Source organism: Eleutherodactylus coqui, chromosome 13 (genome assembly GCF_035609145.1).
Source record: "Eleutherodactylus coqui strain aEleCoq1 chromosome 13, aEleCoq1.hap1, whole genome shotgun sequence".
In the NCBI taxonomy this organism is placed as follows: Eukaryota; Metazoa; Chordata; class Amphibia; order Anura; family Eleutherodactylidae; genus Eleutherodactylus; species Eleutherodactylus coqui.
The window spans coordinates 12,416,367-12,429,631 of record NC_089849.1 but is presented as its reverse complement, the minus strand read 5'-3'; the positions used below and the strand labels follow the sequence as shown (position 1 = coordinate 12,429,631).

The following is a 13,265-nucleotide window of genomic DNA, read 5'->3' as shown; positions in this document are numbered from 1 at the left end:
AAGTAGTCGGGTGGATGAAACTTTCTCTGTGATTGTAACATTGTTATAAGTGATTACAGTATCAGGGCAAAAGCATCATTTATTGTGCAGAACCGACCCCTTGTAGGGAGGCTCTAGTACCCTGTTGTACCACCTCTAGCTTGGATACAAGATGTGATACAGGTGGGCATGGAGGCTATGATACCCTGTTGTACTGCCTCTAGCTTGGATACAAGATGCGATACAGGGGGGCATGGAGGCTCTAGTACCCTGTTGTACCACCTCTAGCTTGGATACAAGATGTGATACAGGTGGGCATGGAGGCTATGATACCCTGTTGTACTGCCTCTAGCTTGGATACAAGATGTGATACGGGCGGGCATGGAGGCTCTAGTACCCTGTTGTACCACCTCTAGCTTGGATACAAGATGTGATACGGGGGGCATGGAGGCTCTAGTACCCTGTTGTGCCACCTCTAGCTTGGATACAAGATGTGATACGGGGGGCATGGAGGCTCTAGTACCCTGTTGTACCGCCTCTAGCTTGGATACAAGATGTGATACAGGCAGCATGGAGGCTCTAGTACCCTGTTGTACCGCCTCTAGCTTGGATACAAGATGTGATACGGGTGGGCATGGAGGTTCTAGTACCCTGTTGTACCGCCTCTAGCTTGGATACAAGATGTGATACGGGGGGCATGGAGGCTCTAGTACCCTGTTGTGCCACCTCTAGCTTGGATACAAGATGTGATACGGGGGGCATGGAGGCATACTAGATCTGTATAATATCCTGCAGTATATCACTCCACATTTGCTGTAACTGAACCTCTAGATCGTGAAAAACTCGTTGGCTGTGGAAGTTGGCGTCCCAGATATACCCATATATGTTCTGTTGGTTAGTAAATCTGGCGACCAGGCGGCCACGGAAGTGTGGCAATGTTGTGGGGGCTCCTGTGACCCCCTTGTGTGTGTGGCCGAGCATTATCCTGCTGGAAGCCGCCATGAGATGAACACATGTGGCTGCAGGATGTCCTGATTATATAGCTAAGCTGTCATTGTCCCTCGTACCACTACTAGTTTATCTCTAAGATGCTCGATGGCATAGAGACCCGGACTTTGGGCGGCCAGTTAAGTTTGCAGATGTTTTGCTCCTCAAATCAAGCCTCCACACTACGTGCCGTAGGACATGGCGCTCGGTCATGTTGGTGAGACACGGAGCTGTACCAGACTATTGCCACAGGGTAGGTGATGCCACATTGTCCGTAATGTCTCTGTACCCTCTCTACACCTGGTGACATTCCCCCGCCTGACCCCTAATCTCGAATGCATCTGTCAAATCCCAAAAGTGCGGTGTAGACACAGTGCCTGATATACTCAGCCTCTCCTGAGCTGCAGACAAGATGCGTGCTGCACTCTCAGGATCAGCGTATACTCGTGACGTCAGCATTTCCGACCAAAGGGAGTGGGGAAAGTCAATCAAGTGCAAAGGGGCAGGAATGTCAAAGGAGGGATGAGCGCAGACGAGTCTTTAGGAGGGTATCGCCCATCGGACCTTTTGTGCCTAATTAGCAGATCAGGTGGGATATTTGTAAAAGGCAATTTCGGGGCCCATGGAGGTACGGACCGTAAAACGAAAAGTATGCTTTGGTTTCTCTACATTCCCCCCCATCTATGGATTGTACTGGTAGATGAGGGAATATGTGACTGACAGATTCCCTTTAAAGGGGGTTTTCCACTACAGACATACAGTATGTAACCTTATCCACAGAATAGTGAGTAAATGTCTGATCGCTGGGGGTCCTACTGCTGGAACGGTGCTTCCGAATGCCCCACATGAATGGAGCGATGGTGCGCATGTTCGACTGCCACTCCATTCACTTCTATGGGAAAGACGGAGATCAATGCACTCAAGTATTTCCCTCTGTCCCACAGAAGTGACTAGAGCGGCGGCCATGTATGCACACCGCTGCTCCACTCACACTGGGCATTTGGAGTGCACCGTTCGCAGGCTCCCTGGGGGTTCCGGAGGTCGGATTCACAGCAATCAGACATCTATCATCTATCTTGGGCAGGGAATGAATGTCTTTAGTGGTAAGACCCCTTTAGGGGTAAATCTGGAAAACGATGGTGGAGCTTACTTCTCATCAGCGGCTGCTTCACGGGATCCTGGCAGAAGCTGCACAATTTGGTAAGGAGGCTTTTCAAGTCATCATTTTTCTTGTATTCTGACAAAGTGGCCACCAAGAGGTTGTAGTTCTCCTGGCTAAGGGACTGCTTGGCAAACTGCAGGAACATGGAAGCGTTGGTCATCTTCTTGCTCTCAGGAGAACAGTCTACGAGATCCTGAAAAAGAGAAAGATTATGGGGAGGGGGTGTGTGGAGGGGTTAGCTGAGACATACAGGGTACGAGGGAGGAAGGAGAAGGCATTTAGAGACAACATGCCCATTCAAGATCTCTATAGACATACCCGGCTCTGGACAATCTTTATCTTCTTCTTGCCCCCTCTCTGCTCCTCGCTCAGCCTCTTGTCATACTGCAGAGACAGCGTGGAAAGACGGGTTACCTGTAACAAGAAGAGGCGTCACCTGGGGAACAGAAGCTGAAGAAAGTCCATGATGCCAACGTTGTCTGCGGCGTCACCTTCTCATCGGAGCTCTGCTCCTCCTGGAGTCTCTTCTCACTGTGATCCAGTGCGTCCAATAATCCGGCCGGGCGCCGAGCTGTGACCTCAAAGTTCTCCTCGTAGCCCTCACAAAAGTCAGACTGGTTCTTCATCCCGTCCCCTAGGGGCACACACAAATATGATTATACGGACACACATACATGATTATACGGACACACATACATGATTATATGGGTACACACATATATTGGACTGGACACACATATATATGATTATATGGACACATGCATATATGGGAATGGATGGAACGTAATTTGGGATTTGGGGCGGTTTTGCTCATCTAAAGCTTCCTACTGATGAACAGCTTTGGAACTACGAAAATATGATTATGTTAAACTAAATTGCATGGAGAAAACAGGCGCTACTGCAAATAAAGAAAAGCAATGGGATTGGCAAGGCATAGGTGGTGCCAGGTGAATAGCAGCAGTAATGTTAAGAGGACAGGACATAGTTTGTGACTGGTGAATAGGAATAGCAAGGGAATTAAAAGGGCATAGCTGGTGCCAGGCAAATATGAGAAGTAAAGGGAGGGTAGGGCATACTTGGTGCCAAGCAGTAAAGGTAACGTGATAGGGCATAGCTAGTGCCTCATGAATAGGACTAGTAAGAGCAATAGCAGGGCATAGTTGGTAAAGCATAGTTAGTGCTTTGTGACCAGGAGTAGCAAGGAGGTTAGCAAGGAACAGCTGCTGCCAGGTGAAGAAGATTAAAAATGGAAGTGGCAATAGATAGTTGGTGCCAAGTAAATAGCATAAGGGTAGGGAACTGGGCATAGCTGGTGCCTAATGTAGAAGAGTAGTAAGAATAAGGGCAGGGCAGATGGCAGAGCACAGTTGGTGCTGTTTGAAAAGTAGTGGTAAGGGAGGGACAGTATGGTCCATGTCTGGTGCAAATGAATAGCAAGCAGTCTGGCAAGGCAAAGCTGGTGCCTGGTGAATAGATCAGTAAGGGGAGGGCAGCGCTTACTTGGTGCCTGGTGAATAGATCAGTAAGGGGAGGGCAGCGCATACTTGGTGCCTGGTGAATAGGATCAGTAAGGGGAGGGCAGCGCATACTTGGTGCCCAGTGAATAGATCAGTAAGGGGAGGGCAGCGCTTACTTGGTGCCCAGTGAATAGATCAGTAAGGGGAGGGCAGCGCTTACTTGGTGCCCGGTGAATAGATCAGTAAGGGGAGGGCAGCGCTTACTTGGTGCCTGGTGAATAGATCAGTAAGGGGAGGGCAGCGCTTACTTGGTGCCCAGTGAATAGATCAGTAAGGGGAGGGCAGCGCTTACTTGGTGCCCAGTGAATAGATCAGTAAGGGGAGGGCAGCGCATACTTGGTGCCCGGTGAATAGATCAGTAAGGGGAGGGCAGCGCATACTTGGTGCCCGGTGAATAGATCAGTAAGAGGAGGGCAGCGCATACTTGGTGCCTGGTGAATAGATCAGTAAGGGGAGGGCAGCGCTTACTTGGTGCCCAGTGAATAGATCAGTAAGGGGAGGGCAGCGCTTACTTGGTGCCCGGTGAATAGATCAGTAAGGGGAGGGCAGCGCATACTTGGTGCCCAGTGAATAGATCAGTAAGGGGAGGGCAGCGCATACTTGGTGCCTGGTGAATAGATCAGTAAGGGGAGGGCAGCGCATACTTGGTGCCTGGTGAATAGATCAGTAAGGGGAGGGCAGCGCATACTTGGTGCCTGGTGAATAGGATCAGTAAGGGGAGGGCAGCGCATACTTGGTGCCCAGTGAATAGATCAGTAAGGGGAGGGCAGCGCATACTTGGTGCCTGGTGAATAGGATCAGTAAGGGGAGGGCAGCGCATACTTGGTGCCTGGTGAATAGGATCAGTAAGGGGAGGGCAGCGCATACTTGGTGCCTGGTGAATAGATCAGTAAGGGGAGGGCAGCGCTTACTTGGTGCCTGGTGAATAGGATCAGTAAGGGGAGGGCAGCGCATACTTGGTGCCTGGTGAATAGATCAGTAAGGGGAGGGCAGCGCATACTTGGTGCCTGGTGAATAGATCAGTAAGGGGAGGGCAGCGCTTACTTCGTGCCTGGTGAATAGGATCAGTAAGGGGAGGGCAGCGCTTACTTGGTGCCCAGTGAATAGATCAGTAAGGGGAGGGCAGCGCATACTTCGCGCCTGGTGAATATGGGTAGTAAGAAGAGTGGCAACCCATATCTGGCGTCAGATAACTAGTAGTAGGGAACACTTGGGATTACAAGTCATAGGAAACAGTTTTTCTTTTTAATCAGTGAAAGTCCCATAAAGCCGCGGCGACCATGATAAGCGTACGTGCGCACACTGACCGCCGTCTCTTTTCCTTTTCAGGCTGGGTACATGGGAGTCCAGGGTTTTGGCTTTTTTTAGGTTTTCTCGTATTCGAGAAGCAGCATTAGACTGAGACTGAGAAGGGGAATCGGAGACCGACACACAAGGGCCCCTTTCTTTCTGAGCGGCTCTCGGCACAGGAGGCGGCATCTGCGGAAAGATAAATATTAACAGCATATAAACTGGATAAAAACCAGACTCCTCACAATGGGCCAAACGAGGAGTCTAGAGGTAAGCAAGGTCAATGGCACATAGACATCCATTGGGAAAAAAACCTCCTCAGTCCTCAAAAATCAATCTAGTGTAAAACTGTAAGACCAGGAGGAGGAGGAGGGGGATGCAGCTGCAGGTCCTCAGTGAAAGAAGGGGAGCGGAGAGGTAGGGCTTAGTGCTGGAGACATCTGATTGGCTCACAGCTCTGACATCACCGCAGGGACAGCCCAGCCACCCTGGCTACAATATTGCATTAAATTTTAATAGATTGTTCCCCCTTTGCCACAAGGAAAAACAGGAAAAGGGAAAACTATTTTGTCATTGGTTGTCTGACCATTGGGCCTCCATCAATCATGAGAAGGGGGTCCTGTGTCCCCTGTGTGAATGCAGCAGCCGTCAAGCACGCACGATGTCACTCCATTCATTTCAATGGGACTATCTTTCAACATTGTCAGTCTTATTGAAATTAATAGAGTGGCAGCGTACATGCCCGACTGCTGCTCCCTTCACTCGGGGACTGTTAGGACTCCCGTTTTTATGATCAGTGGGGTCCCACAGGTCAGACCCCACCCATCAGATGCTTATTCCCCCATCCCATGGATAGGGGATAACTAAAAAATCTTGGCACAACACTAGTTAGCTTTGTTTTGACTACAGTACTGCTCCGGCATCTCACAGCACCATTACTGCCCTCTATGGGCAAGCTTGAGTAATGCTTCCCAACTGTGGAGTTCCCCTTTAATGTTTATTGACCAGGAAGTGGTGAGAACGATTTTATTAATTGGCTTGTGGCTTTTGCTCAAGAACAATACTCACAATCTTCTGTGCCACGCGGAAGAACTGTGATACATCCCGTATGATATGTCCGAAGTTATCATAGACGCGGGCGTAAGGACGGACCCAGGAGGGGAGCTGAGCCCGGGAGTCGCTGCTGCTGAATCTGCGGATATTAAGAGACAAACAACGTGTACAAAGACGGGAAAATAATCATAACGTCACAAGTTAAGTCAGATTTATATTACCAGAGACAATAAAACTGCTACATGTGTGTCCTAGAAATCCCGCATCTAACCTAGTTATGTTCCAGGCTGCTAGTTATATTGGATTTCCAATAAAAACTAAGTAGGAGAAGAAGTTAACCGCTTCCTCCCTCACTGATGTCACCACAAGCTGGACTTCCCAGCAGCCCCTGTAATGTATTAGTAATCTGCACAAATGCATTGGGTTAGGCTGTTCTCTCTGTGCCAGGAAGAGCAGACAGAGGGCGGTTGAGCCTGTATGCAGCTCCAGGAGGGCCAACAGGGCTGCCAGCGGTAGATGTCAGAGAGCGATGTCCTATGGAGTGCAAACGACGGATACCAGAATAGAACACTAATGACCTGTTTAATTCCTGCACAACTGTTAAGAGTATCACAGATACTAAGTGGCCCCTTTATAAGACCCCCAGCTCAGAGCCGAGACCCCGGAGTGCGGCATAAAATCACGTGACAAGTTTTCCGTGGATCAGTTTCAGTGTGAATCCACATTAGATGGGAAAATCCAGCGATCGGAGCGACTTCCACCAAGGCCGGTCATCGGTGCTAGACTAGCCGGGGTCTCACTGCCAACCGTGGGGGTTTTATCATGTAACGGTGTGGAGAGTATAGCGAGAATGGCGCGATCAAGAAGGAACAGCCAGCAAAAGGGGATCCTGTGGACAGAAACAACTCCTCACCAAAAGGGGTCAGAGGAGGATGTCAGGAATCGTTCTGACCAACAGGTGCTGCACAGTCATGAACGCTGGCGCTCCAACTAAGGGCTTCCACACACTTGCGTTTTTGGTGCGTTGCATTTTTAACATTAGAAAGTCCCATTGACAATCGCGTTAACAAAAAACGCAAGTGTGTGAGAGCCCTAACGTGTCCGAACGCACAACTCGCCGTTCCTCCGCACAGATGGGATATAACAGCAGACGACCGGTTCCAGCGCCATTGTGTATAAGAGAAACAGAAAGACTCCAGCAGGCAAAAGAGCGCAAAACTTGTATCACTGAGCAGCGGGAAAGCATCCCCATGTCAAAAGGTTCCAGATTTCTGTTGCTCCGTGCTGATGGGAGGTCAGAATTTGAAGCAAGCAGCATAAATCGCTGACCCCTACCAGTCAGCTGGTCAGAACATGTCAGCACCGCCATTTAATCTGCGGCAACGACAAGAAGCTTCCTGTCCGCAGGGGCCAGTATTCCTGCAGAATGAGGTCATCACCGAGTGGGATCTACATCATGACGAACTGCTGCGGATCTGAAGGCCAAAGGAGTCCAACGTACTAGTAGATGGGGGCTGTCCGGTATATATGTATTCAGGAGCCGCACACATATGGGGTTAATCTTGTCCAGGCGTGTGACAGTCTGTGGCTTGGTGGTTTGGGCACCAAGCCACAGACTGCCACATGGCAATGCACTCATTATTTTGTGATTTTTTTCCCCTTGAGATAAAGAATAACTTACCCCGTTCCCATAATGAGCTCACCGGGGCGCGGGTCTTGGTTTCAGTGAATCACCGCCTTTATACGTCTGTGGTTACATTTACGGGACTGTATACAATTACGCAGGGAAGACATCATTGTTAAAAGGCATAAATGTGAAAACACTAAACTTTCCAGCACCCTTAGTAATCACCGGAGAGGGTTTTATGTTGCGCAGATGGCGACTACCTCCAGGTCGGCGTTATGGCAGCCATGCTGACTTTCCCAGATGCTGGAGGACAGTTACAGGATTAACCCTTTCCCATCCAAATTTGGATTCAGGGTTTCCTAAAAGGCTTTCACTTTTTGCTGTTATACAACAGTGCCATCTGCTGGCTAAAGCCAGTGTGTGTGCGCCAGAGAGGCTCCGACAGCAGAGTAGCTGGCAATAGACGGTAAGAATACCCTGTCAGACGTCTTCTGACATTGGAGCTGTACAATCTTCAATCAGAATGTAGGAAGATGTCAGACAGTGGATTGGAAAGGGTTAACCGACTGCAACTTTTCCTTTATGACCATCACTAAAACTCACTAAATGCGGCAGTAATGCTGCCATTTTAGTAGCATTAAAGGGATTGTCTCATCAGATAAATCAGTGGTATACTGCCAGGACAGGCGACCGACCCTCTCCCAATACATGGCATTGGTGGTGGGAAAGCTCCGTGACCCTGTATCTCCCCTTGTGTATGCTGCAGCGTTGGGTCCTGGCCGCCATCTTCCTTATAGAAATAATCACTGTAAGCTCTATTAATGCAAGAATGTCCATAAAATCATGGTGATGGTCAAATGTGCGCACTGCCACTCCATTCATTTCAATGGGACTGTTGAGATAGCCAAATACAAGAGCTCGGCTAGCTCCAGCAGTTCCTATGGACTGAATGGAGCAGTAGTGTGCATGCTCAACTGCCGCTGCAAACATTTAGGGGACATTTGGGACCCACATTTTGAAGGAAGGATGTGGTGGTCAGACTTCTCACGAGCAGCTACCAGTATTAACCCCCTACCTATCCTGCGGCGCAGGGTGTTAAGGCAGCAGAAATGTAGTCTTAAGCTCTCGCTCACGACCTGAAGGTTGCGAGTTCAATCCCGCTTGGTTCAGGTAGCTGGCTCAAGGTTGACTCAGCCTTCCATCCTTCCGGGGTCTGTAAAACGAGTACCCAGCTTGGTGGGGGGGCAAAAGATGACAGGGGAAGGCAATGGCAAACCACCCCGCAGAAACAGGCTGCCAAGAAAATCACCTGGTGCAATCACCCTAGGAGTCAGTCATGACTTGGTGATTGCAGCAGGGGACTTTACCTTATCCTATGGATAACTAATAAGTTAGTTTTGGGGAACACCCGGGTCGCCAACAAATGGCATACCTTGAAAAGGTATGCAAATATTGATTTTTCCTTCACACTTGCGTATGCCGTGAGCGGAGGAAAAATTGCAGCATGCTCTATTTTGCGGAGGACGACCTCCATTGAAGTCAATGGAGGCCGTCTGACCCGCAGCCCATCCGTAATGGACATTGAATAAGCATGTATGGGGGATCGCATGCGGAATGTGGATTGTTCATGTTAGCCTGGCCTAAGGCTGCAATAAACTGTAATATGGTGGCCAACAACTGACCACAAAATTCTCTGTCTCCAAACCCCCGCTGTGCCTGACCATATTACTCTTAAAGGGGTATTCCCATGTAATACATTTATGGCATAGCCACAGGATATTCCACAAAGTCAGTTAGGGGTGGGTCCCATGTATCTTCAGTTGTATGGGTTGGCTGTGATTATGGTAACAACTGAGTGTGACTAAATTAGACAGGATCAGTCATCTAAATGACTGCCCGAGGGCCGAGGTCACCGCTGAGGTCTTTAGCGCTTGTGCAGAGTGCGTACACAGGCAGAGTTCACGCCTACAGCAGATACACGCGGCAATATCCGACAAGGTATGATTTACCTTATAAGCCAGGATTGTTCTGATACTCGGCACGACTTCTGAGGAACATGAATCACATCGTAAGCCCTTAAAAGGTCGCGTCTCAGTAAAGGTCAGTGGGAGGCACACAGACTATTAAGATTAACGGTGATTCTTAAGAAATCTACAAGGAAATGTGGAGGAAACAAACCCTGAAGTGCACAACTCCTCATCGTCATCATATGTTTGTACATGGATAACAATACCAGTCAATACGGGATATGAGGAGCCGGCCGCACCTATAGCCCGCAGGGACCCCATACCGCTCACAGCTGAGGATTGGCAACAACTGTATCCCGTTTACACGGGCTGATAAATCGTTCAGATCACCACATCCGCTGTATTGTCATCGAGTCTAAATGTGTCAGGGTCGCATTAATGAAGCAATGGTTGCACAAGCACACTAACGCTCCATTCACCTTCAATGGGACTGCTCATTGGTTGGAGTATCACAGCTGAAACCCCCACCAATCTCGATATCGGGGGTCCTGTGTCCCCCGTCCTCCTTACTGCTGGGTCACTGAACCCCCGCGGTGAGGAGGAGACTCAAAGCGCTGGTCACAATAGCTTTCCTTTCTATTTCAGAGGGGCGGCGGAGATAGCCGAGTAGCAGCCGCTTGGGTATTTCTGTCAGCCCCCTTGAAATGAATGGAGCGCAGACCGCGTATGCTCGGCCAACGCTCCATTCAGAGTGATGTCACTGCGGGGGAAAAAGCAAGCCCTGCAGTGACAGGAGAGTATGACACAGGAGTCCCATTCTCCAGATCGGCGGTGGTTTCAGCAGGAAGAGCAAGACATCCTCTATCCTGTGGGCATCCTCCATCCTGTGGGCATCCTCCATCCTGTGGGCATCCTCTATCCTGTGGGCATCCTCTATCCTGTGGGCATCCTCTATCCTGTGGGCATCCTTTGGATAGGGATGACTTGAGATTCTGGTAAACGCCGACAGTCACTTTCTTAAAAACATCTTGTTCTCAGATGAGGCCACATTTTAAGATGTCAATTGGCATGAACCGAAACCCCCCGAGTCTACAGAGAACACGTCTGAGATGGCCCAAAACTGAATGTTTGGTGTAATGCAGGGCAGGATCATCGGTCCATTCTGGATTCTGGCTGTAAGCCCGGCCAGTGACCCTGCGCACCTGAATTCTCCTGTATTTCAGATGACAGTGGCGGGTCGCTGATGGTCGTGCGCAGTACATGCGGATCGGACGGCCTCTATTGACTTAAATGAAGGCCGTCCATACGGAGTCCGCGACAAAATCGATTTTTCCTTCGCTCACAGAATACGCAAATCGCATCTGCGAGTCTGATTGAAAAAGCGATTTTACATGCTTTATAATGGCCGCGTTTTGGCGTGAATCCTGCAATCGGAATCCGCCCGTGTGAGCCCGACCCAGCACCTTCCCAGACCGCTGGACTGGACACGGAGGACCAATTATACGGCCGGCCCATTTACTAGATCATATTATGCTGTAACTCACAGAAAAAAATTGACCTGATAGCATGCAGCGAGCCAGATTGCTATATAGGAGGAGCAACAATGTTCAGGTGCAGGCTGATTGAGCAGCCACTCAACCCAGGGTGGGGGAGGGGCGACTGCCAACAGACCTAGCCCGCACAATATGAACCGATACCATGGATGACTGCCATAGATATGTGTGCCACACATACAGGGTGACAACCTGCACTGACAAAGCAGTGGATTGCCCTGCATCAAACGTGTGCCACACAGGCATGCCATCCTGGGCTCCTCCAGCATCTATAGCAGACCGCATGCTATATTGCATTGCTGATCCTCTATATAGTAATCTGGCTTGCTGCATGCTATCAGGTCACATGGTGATTGAGCATTTCCTGTAGCACATATCCTTCATCTGGCTTCTTTTTCTGTGAGTTGTGTCTTTGAGCATTTTTCTCACCTCTGTGACTTTATATTGCGCTGTAATCCTTCTTACATGAAACTGCGAGTAATCGGACTGCAGTGAATTATCTCCCACATGGGTGATAAGATTGTTACTGTGACAAGGGACATATTGGAGGATATGTGATAAGAAACCAAGTACAGACTGGATATTTTTCGCGCTACTAATGGGGCACATGTAGAGATTTCTGTGCCAAGAAGAAGTTTGAGCCGTTCTTACATTCCCTGTAGTTTCATTTTCCCACCAGTCAGACTTTCTGTTCTGCGAACTGATAACATGTGGGAGATTTGAACAGAACAGCCTGTGTTCCACCTGCACTGATACATTGTAGCAAACTGATACATTGTAGCAATCTGAGGCCTCCCTCACACAGGTGTTATTTTTAGCGCCGCGCTAAATGCTGTACAGCGTTCCCATTCATTTCAATGCTTTGACAGCGATGTATGTTCTATCGTTGGCCGTTTTCCGCTGTGTGTCGCCCATTGAAATAAATGGACAGCGGTTTCAGCGCTACTAAAAATGCGGCACAACATGGTTCGGCGTTTCTGACAGCGCTAAACACCCTAGCTACACTAACTAAGGAATACTCACCTAGCTGGCGCCGTCTAGGTCCCTGCCGCGTTCCTGCAGGCTTCCGGGCACTTGTCAGCGCCGACAGAGCATCTTTTGATGGTAACAGGGATTTGATTACCCCGCCTCCAGCAAGAGATTGCTCTGATTGGTTCATCGAGAGCTGGCTCAGCCAATCAGAGCAATGTCTGATCGTGGCCGTTGCAGGCTGAGGCCAGCAGTTTCAGACAGACCGCACCTGCCGGGTATGAAGCGGGTTTGGAAGCCATAGCCATTAACTGCCCACCTTACAGCTCCTGTCCGTAAGCAAGTTAATCTGCCCAAAACTGGTGAGGGGTTCTAGTTAACTTTTTCACGCCCCAGGACATACATTTACGTCCTGGGTGTGCAGGATCGATCGCTGATCCCGCTCCATTTATCCCTGCTACTCCAGCGCGCTACAGCAGCCATCAGCATGAACGCTGATCACAGCTATTAACCCTTTACATGCATCTGACAGTGGCATTTAAATGCCCCAATCAGTGTGTGAAGTCCTAAACAGTGACTGCCCCCCCTTCCCCCATGATGAATTGCCATGGCAGCCTGGGACATTCTAAAGGCTCCCAGCACTACCATGGCTGATAGACTGTCAGAATGTGGCATAGTGCAATACTATGGTACTGCATTATACTCTATGAGCGATCAAAACTAGTTCAAGTCCCTGATAGGGACTTAAAAGGAAAAAGGAGTTAAAAAAAAAGTTTTATTAATTATTGGAAAAACTAAAAAGTCAATAAAAGCTAAAAACAACAACAAAAAAATATATATTTGGTATCGCTGAGTCTGTGAAAGTCCGATCCACCAAAGTAACATATCTATCCCGCACAGTGAACGATGTCAGGGAAAAAAGAAACAAAACAGAATACCAGAAATGGGCTTTTTTGGGTCGCCCAGTCTCCAAGAAATTTTTTTTTTCTTTTAAAAGCAATAAAAAAAATTGCATGTACTGCAAAATGTTACCAATAGGAACGACAGGAAGTCCCACAAACACGAGCCCCCCGCACGAGAATGGTATTGGGAAAATATAAAGTTATGGTGGTCTGAAGACGGCGGAACGTCTCTTACCAAAGAGATTGTATTTATTAAAAG

General features: G+C 49.0%; 1 protein-coding gene across 3 annotated transcripts in view; it reads right to left on the bottom strand.

Moving 5' to 3' along the window:
• The window catches only part of RTEL1 (regulator of telomere elongation helicase 1), an 87,320-nt gene that overhangs the window by 27,238 nt on the left and 46,817 nt on the right, over nt 1-13,265 (bottom strand). For all 3 annotated transcript variants that reach the window (XM_066587427.1, XM_066587428.1, XM_066587429.1), the window contains exons 24-28: nt 6,004-6,127; nt 4,953-5,124; nt 2,620-2,762; nt 2,447-2,542; nt 2,117-2,321 (exon numbers count right to left, since the gene is read on the bottom strand). In XM_066587427.1, coding sequence (XP_066443524.1) covers nt 2,117-2,321; nt 2,447-2,542; nt 2,620-2,762; nt 4,953-5,124; nt 6,004-6,127 — 740 coding nt within the window. The remainder of the gene's footprint in view (nt 1-2,116; nt 2,322-2,446; nt 2,543-2,619; nt 2,763-4,952; nt 5,125-6,003; nt 6,128-13,265) is intronic.